Below are 17265 nucleotides of genomic sequence, written 5' to 3'. Positions count from 1 at the left end.
TTGGACTTCCCCTGCAACTGGATGGATGGACAAAAACCAGTAATGTGGAAGGACAGTAGACTCCTGCTGACAGTGGAGGTTTGTTGCCCTCTGAAACTGCCACTGATAAGGGCCACTGAAGATCCTGGCAGCTATCAAGAAAAAGTCCCAGAGGTTTGAGGGGAGACTGAGAAACAGGAAAGGGAAGACATGAGACCTAGTATGTGGATGAATGAGGACTTAGCTCATTTTGCTGAGTTTTCTCATCTGTAAGGTAGTGGTAGAAATTAGTAATGTCATATCATACTAATGGTGTCTGGTTCCAATGAAAACTATGAATAGTGTCTAGAGTCATATCTGACACTAGTGCTCACTCAAACATGCTTTGAAGACTACTTCTGCTATTAGCAGGAGAGAGGAGTGGGTGATTTTGATATGTGGCCAGCATATGCTGGGGTCACTAGTTTATAGCTCTCTCCTTGGGTAGTGCAAACAACTTTCTTTACACAGCAATAACTTCTCAAGAGTCCCTTTAAGTACTACCCCACAGGCTTCAACTTTCAAAATCCAAGTAAGATCATCAGGCCCACCTGTTGAATCTGATGAGCTCCTGCCTTAGGACGGTATTCATCGACTCATTATAGACCACGGGGTACGCCTTCATTACCTCTTCCAGGTTAAAGTCTTTGGGAAGCTTGGAGAGTATGTCCTGCGCCAGCTCCTCAACCACTTCCTTTATGTACAGACAAGAGAAAGGGAATGAGAAGTAATACCAGCAGAGGGAAGGAGGGAAGTTATCAGCTCACCATCCTTGGAGAGGACATATTCCAGAATGTCAAAATAATGAGCAAGGACAGCCCTGTCCTTGCATCTGTGTCCAGACAGGGTATTCCTTAATCAGTCAGGTAGCTTTGAGACAGCATTGAATAGTGGCCCTATTTTCAAGGTTAGCCCCAATGAGAATTCCCCACAGCTTTCAAAGTTGGGAGGTCTTTCTCAATGCCAGTGACGCTTGGGAAGGTAGTAGGTCTAACTCTAGCATTAAGCAAGACCAGCCTGTGGCACTGAGATTAGCCAAGTAGGAAACGGGACAGTGGATCAAAGAGGACAGATCAAAGAGGCAGAGCCAGATAGCTCTCCTACCCTGGTGGGGCTGGTTGTCTGGATAGCGTTTCCTTCCCTAGCCCGGTATTAGGACACACCAACCAGATTGGTGTGATCCATCGTAATTACCACTTAAAGTGAATGAACACCATCAGCAAGGTTCAAAACTGACAAATGTTGAATGGGAGGCAGCTCAGGAGAAGAGGAAGGCAGGGTGGAAGGAAGAGAGGGAAAGAGGGAGGAAAGAGGGAGGGAGGGAGGGAGGGAGGGAGGGAGAGGGAGAAGGAGGGAGAGAGAGAGTCTAAGTTCTCGCATTGATTTTATGAAGGCTGTGAAGCTGGCAGGTCACGTCACTTCTCTTAAAGGTGTGTGTGTGTGTATGTGTGTGTGTGTGTGTGTGTGGTGTTTTTGGTTTTTGTCACTTATACTCTGAGTAGGATAGACTCAAACGGGCCAGTGCTTCACATGGAATGCACTGAGACTGCTGGAAGTACCCCAGTCCAGCTGTGGCTGTAAACAATGTTGGAGTACAGGCGAGAGAATTAACCTCTTCAAGTTTTGATGTCTTTCTTTTCCCATTCCTTCCAAACAGAAGGTCTCAGATTGGTGCTAATTTGACAGTTCTCTAACCCTCAAGGATCCATCCCTCCCTTTAACAGGAGGCCAGCAAAGCCTCAGCTCTAGAACTTTGGCTAGCAATATCACCCCCAGAAGAACTTAAAATACAATTTGTCCTCTTCTTTTTTTTTTTTTTTTCCCTGCCTTCTGTCCCAATCACAACTTAATGGAAATTATATTAGGTCTCCACTAATGGTTTTCATTTGAAAATTTTAAAATAGATATTTCTGAGCCAAAATACATTTAGTTTTAACACATATATGTAGAGTATAGGTGGTATTTGATAGAGGAAATCCATGAAGATTTTTACAGCAAATACTGGCCTTTTGAAAGCTATTTTCTTTGTGTTCTGTATTTAAGGGGCTGGCAGTAGGACCAAAGCACCGAGCCCAGAAATAGATACCAGGCCCCCATGTTCCCGCCTTCCCAGTTAGCACCAGAGGGAAGCCGGGTTACCTGAGAAGACTTCCCACTCCCTCCGGACTGTCTCGGGAGGGTCAACAGCACTCCTTGGAAGAGTTGGTTGGTTTCCTGGTTGTCCTTGGTGATGTCAGCATTCTCATGGAGACCAAATACTCCAGGGTGTGCTGTGATGGGGAGGGTCCTGAGGTACTCAATGTATGACTGGAAAGGAAATCTTCAGTTGGTATCATTGTCAATCTACTGAGAGCCTACGAGGTGACCCAGAGCTTGGCTAAGCCTATCTCAAAAAGGAATCACTTTCTATCGGTGGCACAGCCTCCATTTCCTGGCCAGCAAACCCCAGACTTTCCTCGGTGAAGTTTCCTGAAGAGCATCTCATAGGCTTGAGTACTTTTCTTCCCACCTTTTGAACTTCTATCTGTTCCTAAATAGTCAGCATTAGAGTTAACACAGATCTGGGTTTGGATCCCAGTGTTCCGTTGCAAACTAACTGTAACCTGGAGCCAGGCATCTAAAATCCCAGCTCTAACTATCAGTAAGTGGGGAGACAGACAATCTTATAAAGAAGGCTCATACTAGGAAGGGTGGGGTCTTTTGCTACCTTTCTCCACAGTTCTTGTTTTCATATTTCTCTTATTTCCTTATCGGGTTGTTCTGTCCTTTCTCTTTACCCATTTTTTTTAAAAAAGGTAACATATAAATATGTTTCCCAAGTTGACTTCATATGTACAATTTCAGTTTAGCTTGGTGAAAGGTGGGATTATGGCTTTGTGCCACTGTGACCAGATTTTCTGTTGCCAACTTTTGAACCCTTATTACAGTTTTATGTATCAAATGTATCAACTGTTCACTACTAGGCCTTCACTTGTGCATGCGTGCGTGTGCGTGCACCATGGAGTTCATGTGGAGGTCAAGGGGCAACCTTGAGTGTTGATCCTCATCTTCCACCTCCTTAGAGTTACGTTCTTGTTCTTCAACACTGTTTATCAGGCTAGCTGGACCTCAGGCTTCTAGCGATCTCCCTCCCTCTGCCTCTCTCCTGCCCCATGTGTGCTGGGACTATAGGTGTCAAGTATCACATTTAGTATGTGGACTCTGCATGATCCAAACTCTCTGGTCCTGACACTTGCACGCCAAGCAGTTTGTCCACTGAGCCATCTCCCAATCCTCGTAAGCCTTCATTTAGCTATCCTTTTCTCTCCTCAATGCTCCAGATAGATCCATATCTTAAAAAGATTTTATCTGCCCCCAATACTCAACATTCATTAAACAGTGACAACATCTCTCTTGGAGACTCCATGAAATATTAATAAGAGATTATACCCCAGTAAGGAAGCCCAAGTCTGAGTACCTGGGCTTTTCTTGGAAATACTGTAGCCCCTAGATTCAGCCCCTCTGAGGGCAAAGATAGAGGAGCAACATTTACCTGGTAGGAGCCATGCGGAGGGATGAAGTAAGCCTCTCCTGGAGCAATGTAGTAGTGATCGGTTTCAATTTCCTTACAGTAGAACGTGGACAGGAGGGACAACAAGAGACGCCTGTCTTTGTCATCAGTCACTCTGCCTCCGTAATTACATTCCCCTGGGGACAACAGACAGCAGAAGAAGCTGAGCACAAGGGAGGTTGAGCGCTTGAGCATTAGCTTTGAACAGCAGTTTCTTCTAACCAAGAAACAGGACCCAGGGAAGCTGGTACCATACCCAGCCTTGGTTGTAAAGGTCTTTGGGGATATCATGGTAGTTATCAAAAACAATACATGTTCAGAAAGAGAGTCGATCTGGAAGAAGCAACGATATAATCATCAAAGATAACTATTCATATGAAGGGATCTTTCAGACATATGTGTGTGTGTGTGTGTGTGTGTGTGTGTGTGTGTGTGTGTGTGTGTCACTCACACTCACACATGCATGTTCAGGGCACCCAGAAAAGTAGGTTTATTTTTCATTTCTGGGAAGGAAAATTAGAATCAAGTTAGAGAGGAGGGTAAGTGGCCCAAGTTCAAGGAGCCTCATTGCCTAGGAGGTGGATCTCCGACAGGTAGTTAAGCTGCCAGAAGCTCATACTGAGTAAGGTGAACGGTACAGAAACAGCTTCACTGTGAGCCAGGTCTTCCGGATTTCTGTAGCTCTATGAACATCCCCAGGCCTCCAGCAAAGTTCAGTTGGAACACAGTGCAGACAATTTCAACCATAAGGAGGTTTATATAAACCCTTAAACTACATGCAGTATTTAAAGAGAATAAGACAGTGGTTTTTTTCTAGGTAAGGTGGCACATGCTTTTCACTTTGGAGGCTAAACAAGGAAAACGGGAAGTTCAATGTCAACCTGTGCTACATAGCGAGACCCAGTCTCATTACAAACAACTAACTTTCTCTAGCAAATAAGAATAGCGTCCTCCACTGTCAGGAAAACAAAACAGTAGCCAACAAATTGGGAAAAGATCTTTACCAACCCCACATCTGATAGAGACCTAATATCCACAGTATAAAAACAACTCAAGAAGTTAGACATCAGAGAATCAAACAATCCTATGAAAAAATGGGGTACAGAGCTAAACAAAAAATTCTCAATTGAGGAATATCGAATGACTGAAAAGCATCTAAGAAAGTGCTCAATATCCTTAGTCATCAGGGAAATGCAAATCAAAACAACCCCAAGATTCCACCTCACACCAGTCAGAATGTCTAAGATCAAAAACTCAGATGACAGCAGATACTGGCAAGGATGTGGAGAAAGAGGAACACTTCTCCACTGTTGGTGGGGCTGTAAACTGGTACAACCACTCTGGAAATCAGTCTGGTGGTTCCTCAGAAAATTGGACATAGTACTACCTGAAGACCCAGTTATTCCACTTCTAGGCATATAACCCAGAGATGCTCCAACATACAGTAAAGACACATGCACCACAATGTTCAGCAGCCCTATTTATAACAGCCAGAAGCTGGAAAGAACCCAGATGTCCTTCAGTAAATGAATGAATACAAAAATTGTGGAATATTTACACAATGGAGTACTACTCAGCTATCAGAAACAATGACTTTATGAAATTCCTAAGAAAATGGATGCATCTAGAGAATATCATCCTGAGTGAGGTAACCCAGTCACAAAAGAACAGACATAATATACAGTCACTGATAATTGGATACTAACCCTAAAAAGCTCTGAACACCCCAGAAACAACTCACAGGCTATATGAAGCCCCCCCCCCCAAAAAAAAACAAAGGCCAAAGAAAATGAAAGCCTCAGTCCTTCTTAGAAAAAAAAAAAATAAATGTATAGCACCCTCTCAGGGTGTGGTACACCTGGACCTTAAATCATTAATAATCTAAGAGCTAAGGTAATAGCCTTGTGGCAACTTTTGGTATTCACAGATCATTATGCTTAATCAATACTCAACAAGAAATCTGTTTCCACGTTACATTCTGTCCTACAAGTACTTTATGCTTATGGTAAGTAGTGGGAGTTCAATGCATGCTATTAAACATCTAAAAGAATTAAGTACTGACAAAAATGTTCATATAATGTTATGCTAAAAGGCCTTTAAAATCTGTATATGTATCCCTCTTTTTTTTTTTTTTTTTAAAAAAAAATAAAGTTGTAAGAAAAAAAAAAAAAGAATAGTGTCCTCCTTTCCCATAGTCATTGCTGGATGTGCCTGGAATCATGGCACCAGGTCCCATCAAAACTTCCCCATCAGTGAAATTTTCTACCCAAGATACACTTGCAGGCTCTGGGATTTATGTTGATCAAGGCAGGTTCAGTTCTTTATAGCTACATTTCCTTCTGTAATGAATGCACAGGTTCCTAGAAGAGCTAGGATGTACCTCAGTCTGTCTCTAATTTCATTATTGCCCTTTTTACAGGGCTTACCAAGTGTAGTTGGCTTCAGTTCATCTCCCTTAATTTCTGTGTAGATAAAACCTGTATCTTCAACAGTGACAGGAGCTGGAGCAGCAGCTCAGGTTGTCCCCATTTCCCTTCCCCCTCCCCTTTCCCAGCTGACTTTCCGGGCCCTGCACTGCACAATCCTGGTCCTGCCATGTCCCAGAAACAGCAAGAAGAAACAGAGGAGACAGGTGAGGAGAAGCAGGACACAGAGGAGAAAGAAGGCATTCTCCCTGAGAAAGCCGAGGAGACAAAGCTAAAGGCCAAATATCCAAGCCTAGGAGGAAAGCCCGGAGGCTCCGACTTCCTCGTGAAGAGACTCCAGAAAGGGTGAAAGTCCTTTGGCTCAGGAGATGATAACATGGCCAAGGCCAAGCAGCTGCCGAGTGCAGGAACAGGCAAGAACTTGGTGACCGGTGACCACATCCCCACCCCACAAGACCTGCCCCAGAGAAAGTCCTCACTTGTCACCAGCAAGCTTGTGGGTTGTCCTGCTTCTATTTAATAGAAGTATTTAATAGACATTAGCTACTCATGAAAAACAATGTCCATGTGGGGAGGGGACAAAGCCCAACATATATAATTTTGTACGTTTTTTTTATTATTGGATATTCTCTGTATTTACATTTCAAATGTTATCCACTTTCCCCCACTCCCACCCCCTTCCCCTCCACTTTCTTCCATGAAGGTGCTCCCTCTTCCAACCACCCTCTCCACCTCAGCCCCCTGGCATTCCCCTCACTGGGAGAACGAGCCTTCACTGGACCAAAGGCCTCTTTTCCCATTGATGTCAGAGAATGCTGTCCTCTGCTGCATATGTACGTGGAGCCATGGGTCTCTCCGTGTGTGCTCATTGGTTGGTGTTTTAGTCCCTGGGAGTTATGGAGGGTTTGGTTGGTTGATGTTGTTGTTCTTCCCATGAGGTTGCAAACCCTTTCTGTTCCTTCAGTCCTCTCTCCATCTCCCTCACTGGGACCCCTATGCTCAGTCCGATGGCTAGCTGCAAGCATCCTAAACTGTATATAATTCTGTACATTTTCTTAAAAAATTCTTCTTTTATTTTGGGTGGCAAGTTTCAATGCTCACTTATATCTGGTGCCAGATGATTACTCTTTTGTCTCTCTTGGTCCATAGCAAAGCTACCTTTCTCTGGGCTCCATGAAGTTGGATAGAATCAAATGACAAGTTCTTATGCGTTAATTGCTAGTATGAATATATATATATATATATATATATATATATATATATATATATATATATATATATATATATACATATATAGAGATATAGAGAGAAAGAGAGGAGGGGAGAGAGAGAGAGAGAGAGAGAGAGAGAGAGAGAGAGAGAGAGAGAGAGAGAGAGAGATGACAACAAAAACACTGGTAGAATTTCTATTAATTGTGTACCTGATAAATAAGTACAACAGCAGAGATCTTTGTTGGTGTGCATAGAAGCGAGCAAGAGATAGACCTTTGATGTAATTTACCATTGAGATTTGGGGACTATTTTCTCAGCCAGGGTTGCTTATCCTCAAGAGCACAGTTGGAAAGCTGGTCCCCAAGCTGGCTGGCACGGTGGTTAATTAATGACCTCAGGCAGTGCTCTACCAGGACCATTTTCCAGGACAATTCTGCACTAATTCTATGGGGTTTGGAGCCCTGGGATTGCCTTCTCTGCAAGGCCCACTTCTCTGAAGTTGTTTTACCAAGCTGAGAGCCACTCTTTTGTCTTAGGGATACCAAGATAAAGTCAGGTAGCATTGCATTACTGAACCACTCAAATGAAGGGTTCTCAAGCTTTACCCTATCAACATGTTGGACCGGACAGTTCTATGTTGTATTGGGAGCTGTCCTGTGCACATTATAGAATATTTAACTGCCTCTCTGGCTTCTCCTCATTAGATATGAATGCATTTTCCTCTTCATTATAAAAAAAAACCAAGACCACCTCCAGATATTGCCAACTATCCAAGGAGGTAGGACAAAAATGTTCCACTACTCCAAGCATTGGTCTCCTTTGTTGCACAATATGGTTACTAACATGTAGATTTCAGTTGGTGTATCTGAAGCATGAGCATAAAGGGAATTTTAGTACTTGGTGAAAGGATCTGAATAAGCTTTTCACTCGTGGACCTGAAGAGGAGCCTGTGTAAGATTTTAAAGATGCCACAGTCTTTCTGATGAGCTGTGTGTGGACCTTTGGCCAAATTATATTAGTTAATGCAGTACATTCTACTTTCTCTTCTTTCTTTGGGATTATATTGTGTATTCTTTGAGGGCAGTGAGGAGCAAATTTTTTTTTCCATCTGAATTCTTTCATATTGTGGACTAGTATATATTGAGTGATCAGGGTTAAAATAAAAAAAGTCACTGAGGAATTGCTTTGATCCAAACAGCTTACACTATTCCCACTTCAAGATTTCATGTTGGAAATACTCTTCTTCCACCCTCTCCTCTTCTTTCTTCTTTTTGTAAATCTACTAATGAACCCTCACTTCCAACTCTTCTTAAAACTTCTAGAAGTTTTCCAGGATTGTCTTCCCTTACTTTGAGAGGTAATCATGGCATTCCCCTTCTGTCTTAAAAATGTTTTTCTTTTCTTAAAATGTTTCAGAATTCTTCCTGTGTGTTTATGGATGTTCTGCCCATATGTATGTCTATGTATCATGTGTGTGTGCAGTCCCTGAGGGGGCCAGAAGAAGGTATTGGATCCCTGGGACTGGAGTTATAGACAGGCATTAGCCACCATGCTGGAAAACAAACTGCAAGCATTAAAGGATCTGCATGAGATGAGAAGGAAACTTGGTTTAGCATGACTTAGTGCTCGTTCAAACTTCTGAGTCTGTGCACAATAAAGCTTCAGGTGTGAAAACTCTTTTGCAGAGTACTTTCGACCTCTACCATGAAGATGGGCTTTATAGCTAGCTTATGGGTTTATCTGATGTGGTCTCTGACAGATATAGCATAGAGGTCACTAGGCTATAAAGTACACTTCTCATCTCCTCAATCAACCAAGAAACAAAGATAAAGATGAAGACAAAGATAAAGATCTAGGGAGGGACAGTCTGAGAGAAACATTCTAGAGTGTAGGGGTGTGGTCTGGCTCTACAGGTAGCAAAGGTCACCAGGTTATTAACATCCATTCTCAGCCTTCTGGGTGGAAACCAGGTATACATCTCCCCCACTGCATGGTTAGCATTCCTGGTTTCTCCAGTACTTATCTGAGAACACTCATGCCCTTCTATTTTTTACATGTGCATGTATGTGTACATAGGTGTGGAGGCCTCAGGTGTCATGCCTGCTCAGGTACTGTCCACCTTGTTTTATGAAGCAACATCTCTCACAGTCATGGTACTTGCTATTTATTCTATGCTGCTGGCTAGCAAACTCTAACCATCTGCCTCTGCGTCTCTGGCATTGGGATTATAAGCACATGCCAAGCTTTTTATGTGTGTTCTGGGTCTTTTTAAGGGTGAGCTCAGGTCTTCATGGTTGTGTAGCAAGTATTTGATGGAACATCTCTTCAGTCTATCTCTTCAACCCATAAAAGTTTCTGTTAGTGTACTTAACACTGTACTGTCATATGTTATATATATATTTATAATATAAATAAATAAACATTATATTTTTCTACTCACCTGACCACACAAGCCTTATCTTAATTCCAGTTTTGTTTGTATCCACCATGACAAAGTCTTAGCAAGAGATCAATATGTGTTGAATGAGTGAGGGAGGGGGTGCCTAAGGGAGGATTGGAGCTGAAGAGCAGGGATAGGGAGAATGGTACCAGAAGATTAGGGCAGCAAAGTTCTGTCCATAAATACCTGTCAGGTAGGTCAGAGCCTCAAAGGGCACCTCTTTGTAATCATTGAGAAACATCTGGATCTGCCGCATGCTAATCCTCAGGTCAGACTCATTGAATTCATAAGGGATATTCCAACCTGAAAGAGGCAGAGAGGAATTACAGGCTTCAGAGCAGAGAGCTCTTAATTTCCACTTTGAGACTGAACATGTAAAGTAAGCATCATTATGGATCAAGGGCCTCTTTCAACCCTGTGAGTATCCAGCACCCAGCCAACTATTTTCCTTGATTTATTGCCAAAATGGCAGCCATTCTGCCTGAGAAAACACTCATCCTCAAATCAGTTTCCTTATGGAGCTCCCCATTTGTTAAGGAAGATGTTAACATCCTGGGATCTGTGAGACAGATTTATTCAGCCTGCCTGGAAGACTGTGGTGAAGCACAGGGCTCCAAAAATAACATGTAAAACATAGCTGAGAGCAGTAGCTAAGGTCAGGTGGCGGAGTGAAGCTTGGAAATGTCCTCCTGCATCCGTGGAAGAACTGAGAACTGGGCAGAAATTGCCACGAACTTCCTTGGTTAATGATTTTATAGAGGATTTATTTTAAGATTTATTTATTTGTGTTTCATGTTTATGAGAGTTTTTTTCCTGCATGTATGTCTGTGAATCATGTGTGTGTCTGGTGCCTGCAGAGTTCAGAATTCTAGAGGCAGTGGATCTCTTGGAACTGGAGTTACAGAATTGTGAGCCACCATGAGGGATTGAATCTGAGTCCTGTGTGAGAGGGACAAATGCTATCAAACATTGAACTGTCTCTCCAGCCCCTTGCAAAGAAAGTTAATTTCCCCCTAAATGATGCCATTTATATTAAAAAAAAATATAACTTAATAGCACTCATATGCTGGGGAAAAAATCAATAGAACACTTGGTTTTGGGATAAATCACTATGTAGATTTCTAGAGTTCTGTGTGAGAGGGGGGTCGAAGGGGGAAGTAGGGATGGGTAGAGAGGATAGGAGGAGGGATGGGGTGGAAGGTGGAGAAACGGGGTGGGTTGAGAACAGGAAGGGAAGGATAGAGGTGGGAGGGAGAGAGTGCATGAAAAGGAGGTCGACCCAAAAGAACTGCTACAGACCCCACAGTGGAGCCTTCAAATCTACTGAACAAGATCAGAAGCAGCGCAGATGAGACAAGCCATTTAACATGGAGGATGGGATGACAGGAGTTCGAGAGTCTTCTAACAAGGTTATTTAGTCATCCATTAGTTTCCGTCGATCAATGAATGCATTGTGGTTTTTTTAAGTACAGGCAAGCGCCCAGGTGTTTCTATCTCCCATCCGTATGCTCATGTAATGACAGTTAACTCAAATGCTGCAGGTTTCGTGGTGACAACTCTCCAGAGAATGGCCATTATGCCTAAAATAAATACTTTTCTCTTATTATCTTCTTACCTAGGCAGAGATCCCCTAATTTTGGAATATCACATTTATGTGTGTTTGTGTGTGTGCATGCATGTGGAGGCAAGAGGTTAACCTTGGATATTATTCTTCAAATACCATACACCTTATTTTTTTGAGACAGAGTCTCTTACTGGGACTTGGAGTTCAGTGGGCTGGCTCTCTGACAAGCCCAGACAGTGCATGCAGTCCATCTCCCCAGCACTGAGATTATAAATAACCTGCCACCATGCCAGCCGTTTGTGTAGGTGCTGGGATGGAAGTCAAAGACTCAGGTCTTTATGCTCCCTATCTCTGAGTGTCACCACACACACACACACACACACACACACACACACACACATACACACACACACATACCACACAGACATACCTGCTCAAATAAACTTGATACTGATAATATATAAACATGAACGGTTTTCAATAAACTTTATATATGGACAACAAAGTTTGATTTTTATATAATATTCACGTGTCACAGAATACTAAGTTTTTGGGTTTTTTTTTTTTTTCAGCTATTTACAAATTAGATGCCAAGCCATGTTAGAAATATAACAGGCTGGATTTCGAGCACAAAGTATATATATACTTGGTTATAAATTTGCCAAATTTTTGCAGAGGCAGGAGATTTTAAATAATTCCAGACTAATAACAATTCACACTAAGCATTCATATTTCCTTAGTCATTCCTGGAGCATGTGACTGATCTTACTGGTCACATGCCATCTGAGTGCAAACCTCCAGATCCATCTGTGGTCCACCCCAGACCACCAGGAAAGGCTGTTGTGTCTCACCTAGGGCTCCATAGTTCCTCCTCTCCTGGACAATGGCGTGGAAGAAGCAAAGTCCAAACAACAGCTTTTGCCATATAACTGGCTTTGTGCAGCTCTGGAAGAACACAGGGTCCGAGACTGGGTCATTGAGGTAGGAACGCAGAAGGTTGGCCCTGAGTCCTTTGGGGGGCTCGTTGGTCATTTTGATGCCATTCTGGAGAATGCTGACAGGAAACTTCTCTGATGGATAGCTGGTTAGCCAGAGCCTAGAGATGCAAAGGGCATGTCATGGTTTGAATATCCTTGGCCCAGGGAGTGGCACTGTTAGGAGGTGTGGCCTTGTTGGAGCAGGTGTGTCACTGTGGGCATGGATTTTAAGACCCTCATCCTAACTGCCTGGAGGTCAGTCTTCCACTGGCAGCCTTCAGATGACGATATAGAAATCTCAGTTCTGCCTGCACCACGCCTGCCTAGCTGCTGCCATCCTGCTACCTTGATGATACGGGACTGAACCTCTGAACCTGTAAGCCAGCCCCAATTAAATATCCTCTTTTATAAGACTTACCTTGGTCATGGTGCCTGTTCACAGCAGTAAAACCCTAACCAAGACAGGACACAACCGGTTCAGAGTAACAGAATAAGTTGCATTGGTAAACTAACAAAAATAATACCTACCATTATTAACCACCATCCCAAAATGACAGAATAATGAACATTTTAGACTTTGATTTACAAGTACCTGTTCAAACAAACTAGACACAGATAATATATAAATATGAGTGGGTTTCAATAAACTTTATATATGGACAAAATAGTTTGATTTTCATATAATGTTCATGTGTCATAAAATATTAAATTTTTAGGTTTTTTTTTTTCAGCTATTTACAAATTAGATGGCAAGCCATGTTAGAAATGTAACAGGCTGGATCTAGCTCACAAGCCAATCAAGTCCCTGGTCTGGAGTAAGACAAACCTGACTGCGTTGAAAGTAAATTTGAAGCCTGCTTGGTTCTACTCTTCAATCTATGAATGCAATTGCTATTTCCTTTATTTCATGAAGTCCAGAAATACAGATTAGAGTCATGAGCAATGGTGCTAGAGCAAGTGTTACTTTCAATGCTAATAACTGAATAATTGTTTTAAAAACAGTCTTGCCAAGTCCTATCTGATTGAGCATGATCCCCAGGGCCCAGGCACAGAGCAGCTTGCCTAACACGGCAGGTAACATGCTCTGGGCAGCTGCCTGTGCCAGGCTTAATAGGACATAGCCTTAGGCCAATCAGATTGTGGGAGAAGTTGGTCCTATGACAGGACACTGCATCCGAATCCCTCATTGTGAGCCCTCAAGAACTCAGTTGCAGAACTAAGGTGTTAGTGCCAGGAGGTAGTGATGGGCATTCTAGGTGACCCTGAATCTGAGTTGTTTACAGAAGGGCACTCAAGTTCTGTGACTTTTCTCCAGTTCCTGGGTTGGACTTCACACACACACAGGAAACCCTCTGCTGTCTAGGTGGGCTGGGCAGCAGGGATATATAGAGAGACTGCTGGTGTGTGAGGCAGAGGTGGCCTCAGACATTGTAAACATGATTGAAAACAGTTCATGCCGAGTGTAAAACTACCTCAAGGTATATGTCAACTTTGCCAAGCTCGAATCTATAGACAAACCCATACGAGTCATTACCCACAGCACTGTGCGTCTCTGCTGAGCCCATCATTGAGGACAGGTCTTCCTGGGTGTCACACAAGCTATAGCCTGGTCAGACCTTTTATATGTGAGCTTGTCAGGACACCTGACTTTGCTTGTATGCTGCTGGTGAAGGGGGACATTATGAGGGACTCTGCTGGTGAATCTGAGGCCACATGCACCATATAGAACCACCATGTGCTCGCTGTCTAGACACCATCTCTCCCTTTCTTGATGCCCAGAACCATTCTTCCTCTGCAGCAGTTGTTGGTGAAACTCCTCAAATCATCTCCTCTACTCAACCACATTGACCATATGTTTGCACTGACCACAAGCTGACCTCCAGAAAATAAGCCTGCACTTTTCTCTTAAAATATTCTAGTAGTCTAGCAGTGATTAGACCCATTCTGGTCTCTTCTTTTGGACTCCAAGGATCATGCTGGTCCGAACTTCATTCTAGACTCTGTGGGACTGCTGGAGTCTTCCTAGGAATCACCTGTCAGGTGTCAATTCTAATGGTTGATTGACCTCTAAGCCACTGCTTGAGGGTTTTGTCTGGCCTGAAGAGTTTCAGGTTAAGCTTTCTAGGGAGACCTGGTTGAATGTTGAAGTGAAAGCATGTTCACCATCTGCAGGGTCCCAGAGAAGGAGGTACTCCTCTGTGACCTTTCAAATACCCCCATTCCTTAGCTATTGTTGTAGGGGGAAGGGCCATCTGGCTGGAGTTTATGCAGAACTTCTCATTCTCACCAGAAGTAAACAGGGAATTTTCTGGTAACTGTGGCCTCCTCTCCCTCAATTTGGCAGGATTCCTGCTGAGAAAAGATCTGCCTTCCTTTAACTTGCTGGCCTCTGATTTCAAACACAGGGACTCCAGATGAGCCCCCACAGAGAGCTGGAGCATTTAGGATGAGTACAATACTATTGTGTCATTCTACCCAACGTGGAGAAATACCTTGGTGAATACCACATAATGTGTTTGTTTGTTTGTATGCTTGCTTGTCTGTTTTGAGACAGAGTTTCACTACTTAGCTCTGGCTGTCCTGAAAATTCATTATGTAGACCAGATTGGTCTCAAACTCATACAGATCTGTGTGCCTCTTTCCCTCAAGTGCTAGGATTAAAGTCACATGCCACAATGTCAGGCACACTATGTGATTCTTAAGCTGCAACATCCCCAGTAGCCTGTTCTGCAGCCCCCCTGGCCCAGACATTTCATATGTTCCCTTGGATCTTCCCTTGGATGATGCAGGTACAGGTGATCTTGGGTTGCCCATAGAACATGGTTGGACATGAGTTCTTATCTTTTAGCCCTTGGACAGACCTCTGTTGGAGACCTAAAAAAGACTATGTGGCCACCTTCCTTCTGGACACATCTGGCTTGCTGTCTCTGGAGCATCTGGCTTGGTCTGGCCTTTAACTCACCAGTGAGCAGCAGGTTGGCTCTAAAAGAGGATATGCTATATGGCCTTTTTAGTAGCTTGGACCTCCCTTTGTCCCCCCACCCCTCAGTTTGAACTTTCATGTCCCCAGGATCCTGGCTCCTTTTTGGCAGTAAAGTCCCAAGAGGAAATTCAGAACAAAGTACAAGGAAGAAAGGTGACTCATCTGTCCCTGGACCATTCCCTGTCCTGGCACAGCCCCAGGGTGACCTTAACCTCTTGTAATGATGAACATCCCTGAACAAAAGCATTTTTTTTTTAACATCTGAAATCACGCCCTGTTTTGATCTGTTCAGGCTTCTGTACCAAAACAAAGGAACACCGGCAACTGTGCAGTCCTTCAACAACAACCATATTTCCTGCTAAAACAAACAAATGAAACCCCAGAGCCTTTCTGACAGTTAATCTGCCTTCAAGATATCACCTTCTCTAACAACGTTCTCCAGCATATTCCTCAGAGTCATGGGTTACCTTCTATCCTTCTCTTTCAAAACAGCTGTGCCTACTGACTGAAATGTCCATCTTTGAAAACTCCTATTCATGTTACAAAACCTCAGGCCATTATCAGTCCTTAAGACCTATTATTCCCTTTCTGTGGCCTATGGGTTCTTGTTCAGGTATGATAAGTTTTAACAGAAAATTTGACACAGCCTAGAGATGTGGCAATAGTAAACCTCAGCTGAATAACTGCCTCGATCGTATTGGCTTATGGCTACATCCATAAGAATCTGTCTTGATTGATGATCAATGAGTGGGCTACACCTAGAGAAGCCTAGGTAATTAATATAGGAAAGCGTGAGCCAGAGAGAACAAGCCAGTAAGAGTATTCTTCCACAGTCTCTGCTTTAGCTCTTGCCTTTAGGTTCCTTCCCAGAGTTCCTGCCCTGACTCCTTGCCACGGTTGGCTGTTATGAGAATTCTAGAATTTTGGCTTCTTTATAAGAACTAATGTTTTGTTTTAATCCCAGGTGTGGGATATGGGGGTGAATCTCAGCCACTGACTCTGATGTGCCTAATGCTTTAGCCGAAGCACGGTTTTGCTAGCTGAACACAGTTTCTGTGATTGTGTGACTTTTGGAATTCTGGGACTTTTTCAGATGGTATATAAATGCTAGGGCCCTGATAGGTTGTTGGTTGTTCAAGGGGGTTGTGGTTTGTTAGTAGTTGTGCTCAAAGAAATAAAAAAAAAGAAAGAAATTAGTTTCAAGGATCTCTCCCCTCCCCCCCACACACCTGCTCCCCTCTCCTCCCTCCATCCTTCTTTCCCTAGTGATGTGGATCAAACTGGTAGGATTAAGGATGAGAAAACCAAGAACCTACAAAGGTAGAAACGGTCAGTTACAGACTGTTACCTGGAAGTGTAAAGTGAAATAACGTTCTTGCCCGTGTTGCTTTTGGTTATGTTACTGTTTATCACAGCAACAGAAAAGCAAAGAGCACATGCGTCAACATGGTTCTCCCGTGAGCTGCCTCTGTTAGCTCGTGGTTTCTCAAGAGCAGGGCTGCCCCTTCCCTCACTGTACTGTCAGCCACCAGCACTCTGTCTAGACCTTGAGCTGGTCCCAGGGTCTTGCCCAGATGGAGCGGCATCTCACCTGAACTCCGAATTGGTATTCTCTGGGACAATCACCTCCTCACAGATCTTCTCTAGTGCCGGCATCCAGCTTGTAGCCAGGTGGCAGTTCTGTAGGACTACCCAGGTCCCTTCATGGATAGCTTTGTAGATCATTTTGGTAGCAAAAGGACCTTGGCCTTGACCAAGGGAGATGGTCTGTGTTTTGGTACCTCCCATGCCAATATCATCAGCAAACTTCAGCAAACCTGAGACCAGGAAGAAAAGTTGTTTTTTTTTTTTTTTGAAAGAACAGCCAGCTAAGACCAGATTAATATTCATGATGTAAAAAGAGAGACACACTGACATTTTGGATTTAGAAATAAATTTATCAGCCTCTGTTAACTGCTAAATTAGTATTTCTTTTGGTGAAGTTTTAGATATCTAGGGGCCCTGGCAAATGGATCAACAGCTAACTCTTGTTTGGCATTTCTCTAAACATGCAAACTATTATTATTATTATTATTATTATTATTATTATTATATA

At 43.2% G+C, this 17265-nt stretch overlaps 1 protein-coding gene and 1 pseudogene across 2 annotated transcripts in view; one reads left to right on the top strand and one right to left on the bottom strand.

Annotated features, from left to right (window-relative positions):
* Nucleotides 1–17265, bottom strand: part of DNAH3 (dynein axonemal heavy chain 3) — a gene marked incomplete at both ends in the record, with an annotated part of 162012 nt that overhangs the window by 5072 nt on the left and 139675 nt on the right. The window contains 6 exons of the mRNA XM_080911468.1: nt 570–712; nt 2158–2325; nt 3551–3705; nt 9833–9949; nt 12062–12306; nt 16762–16987. Coding sequence (XP_080767594.1) covers nt 570–712; nt 2158–2325; nt 3551–3705; nt 9833–9949; nt 12062–12306; nt 16762–16987 — 1054 coding nt within the window. The remainder of the gene's footprint in view (nt 1–569; nt 713–2157; nt 2326–3550; nt 3706–9832; nt 9950–12061; nt 12307–16761; nt 16988–17265) is intronic.
* LOC308416952 (alpha-endosulfine-like) lies at nt 6164–6514 on the top strand (annotated as a pseudogene). The gene has a single exon. The product of its transcript is annotated as an alpha-endosulfine-like (transcript).

The sequence above is a fragment of the Micromys minutus genome, assembly GCF_963924665.1.
Source record: "Micromys minutus genome assembly, chromosome: 2".
Lineage (NCBI taxonomy): Eukaryota > Metazoa > Chordata > Mammalia > Rodentia > Muridae > Micromys > Micromys minutus.
This window is presented reverse-complemented; position numbering and strand designations above follow the sequence as displayed.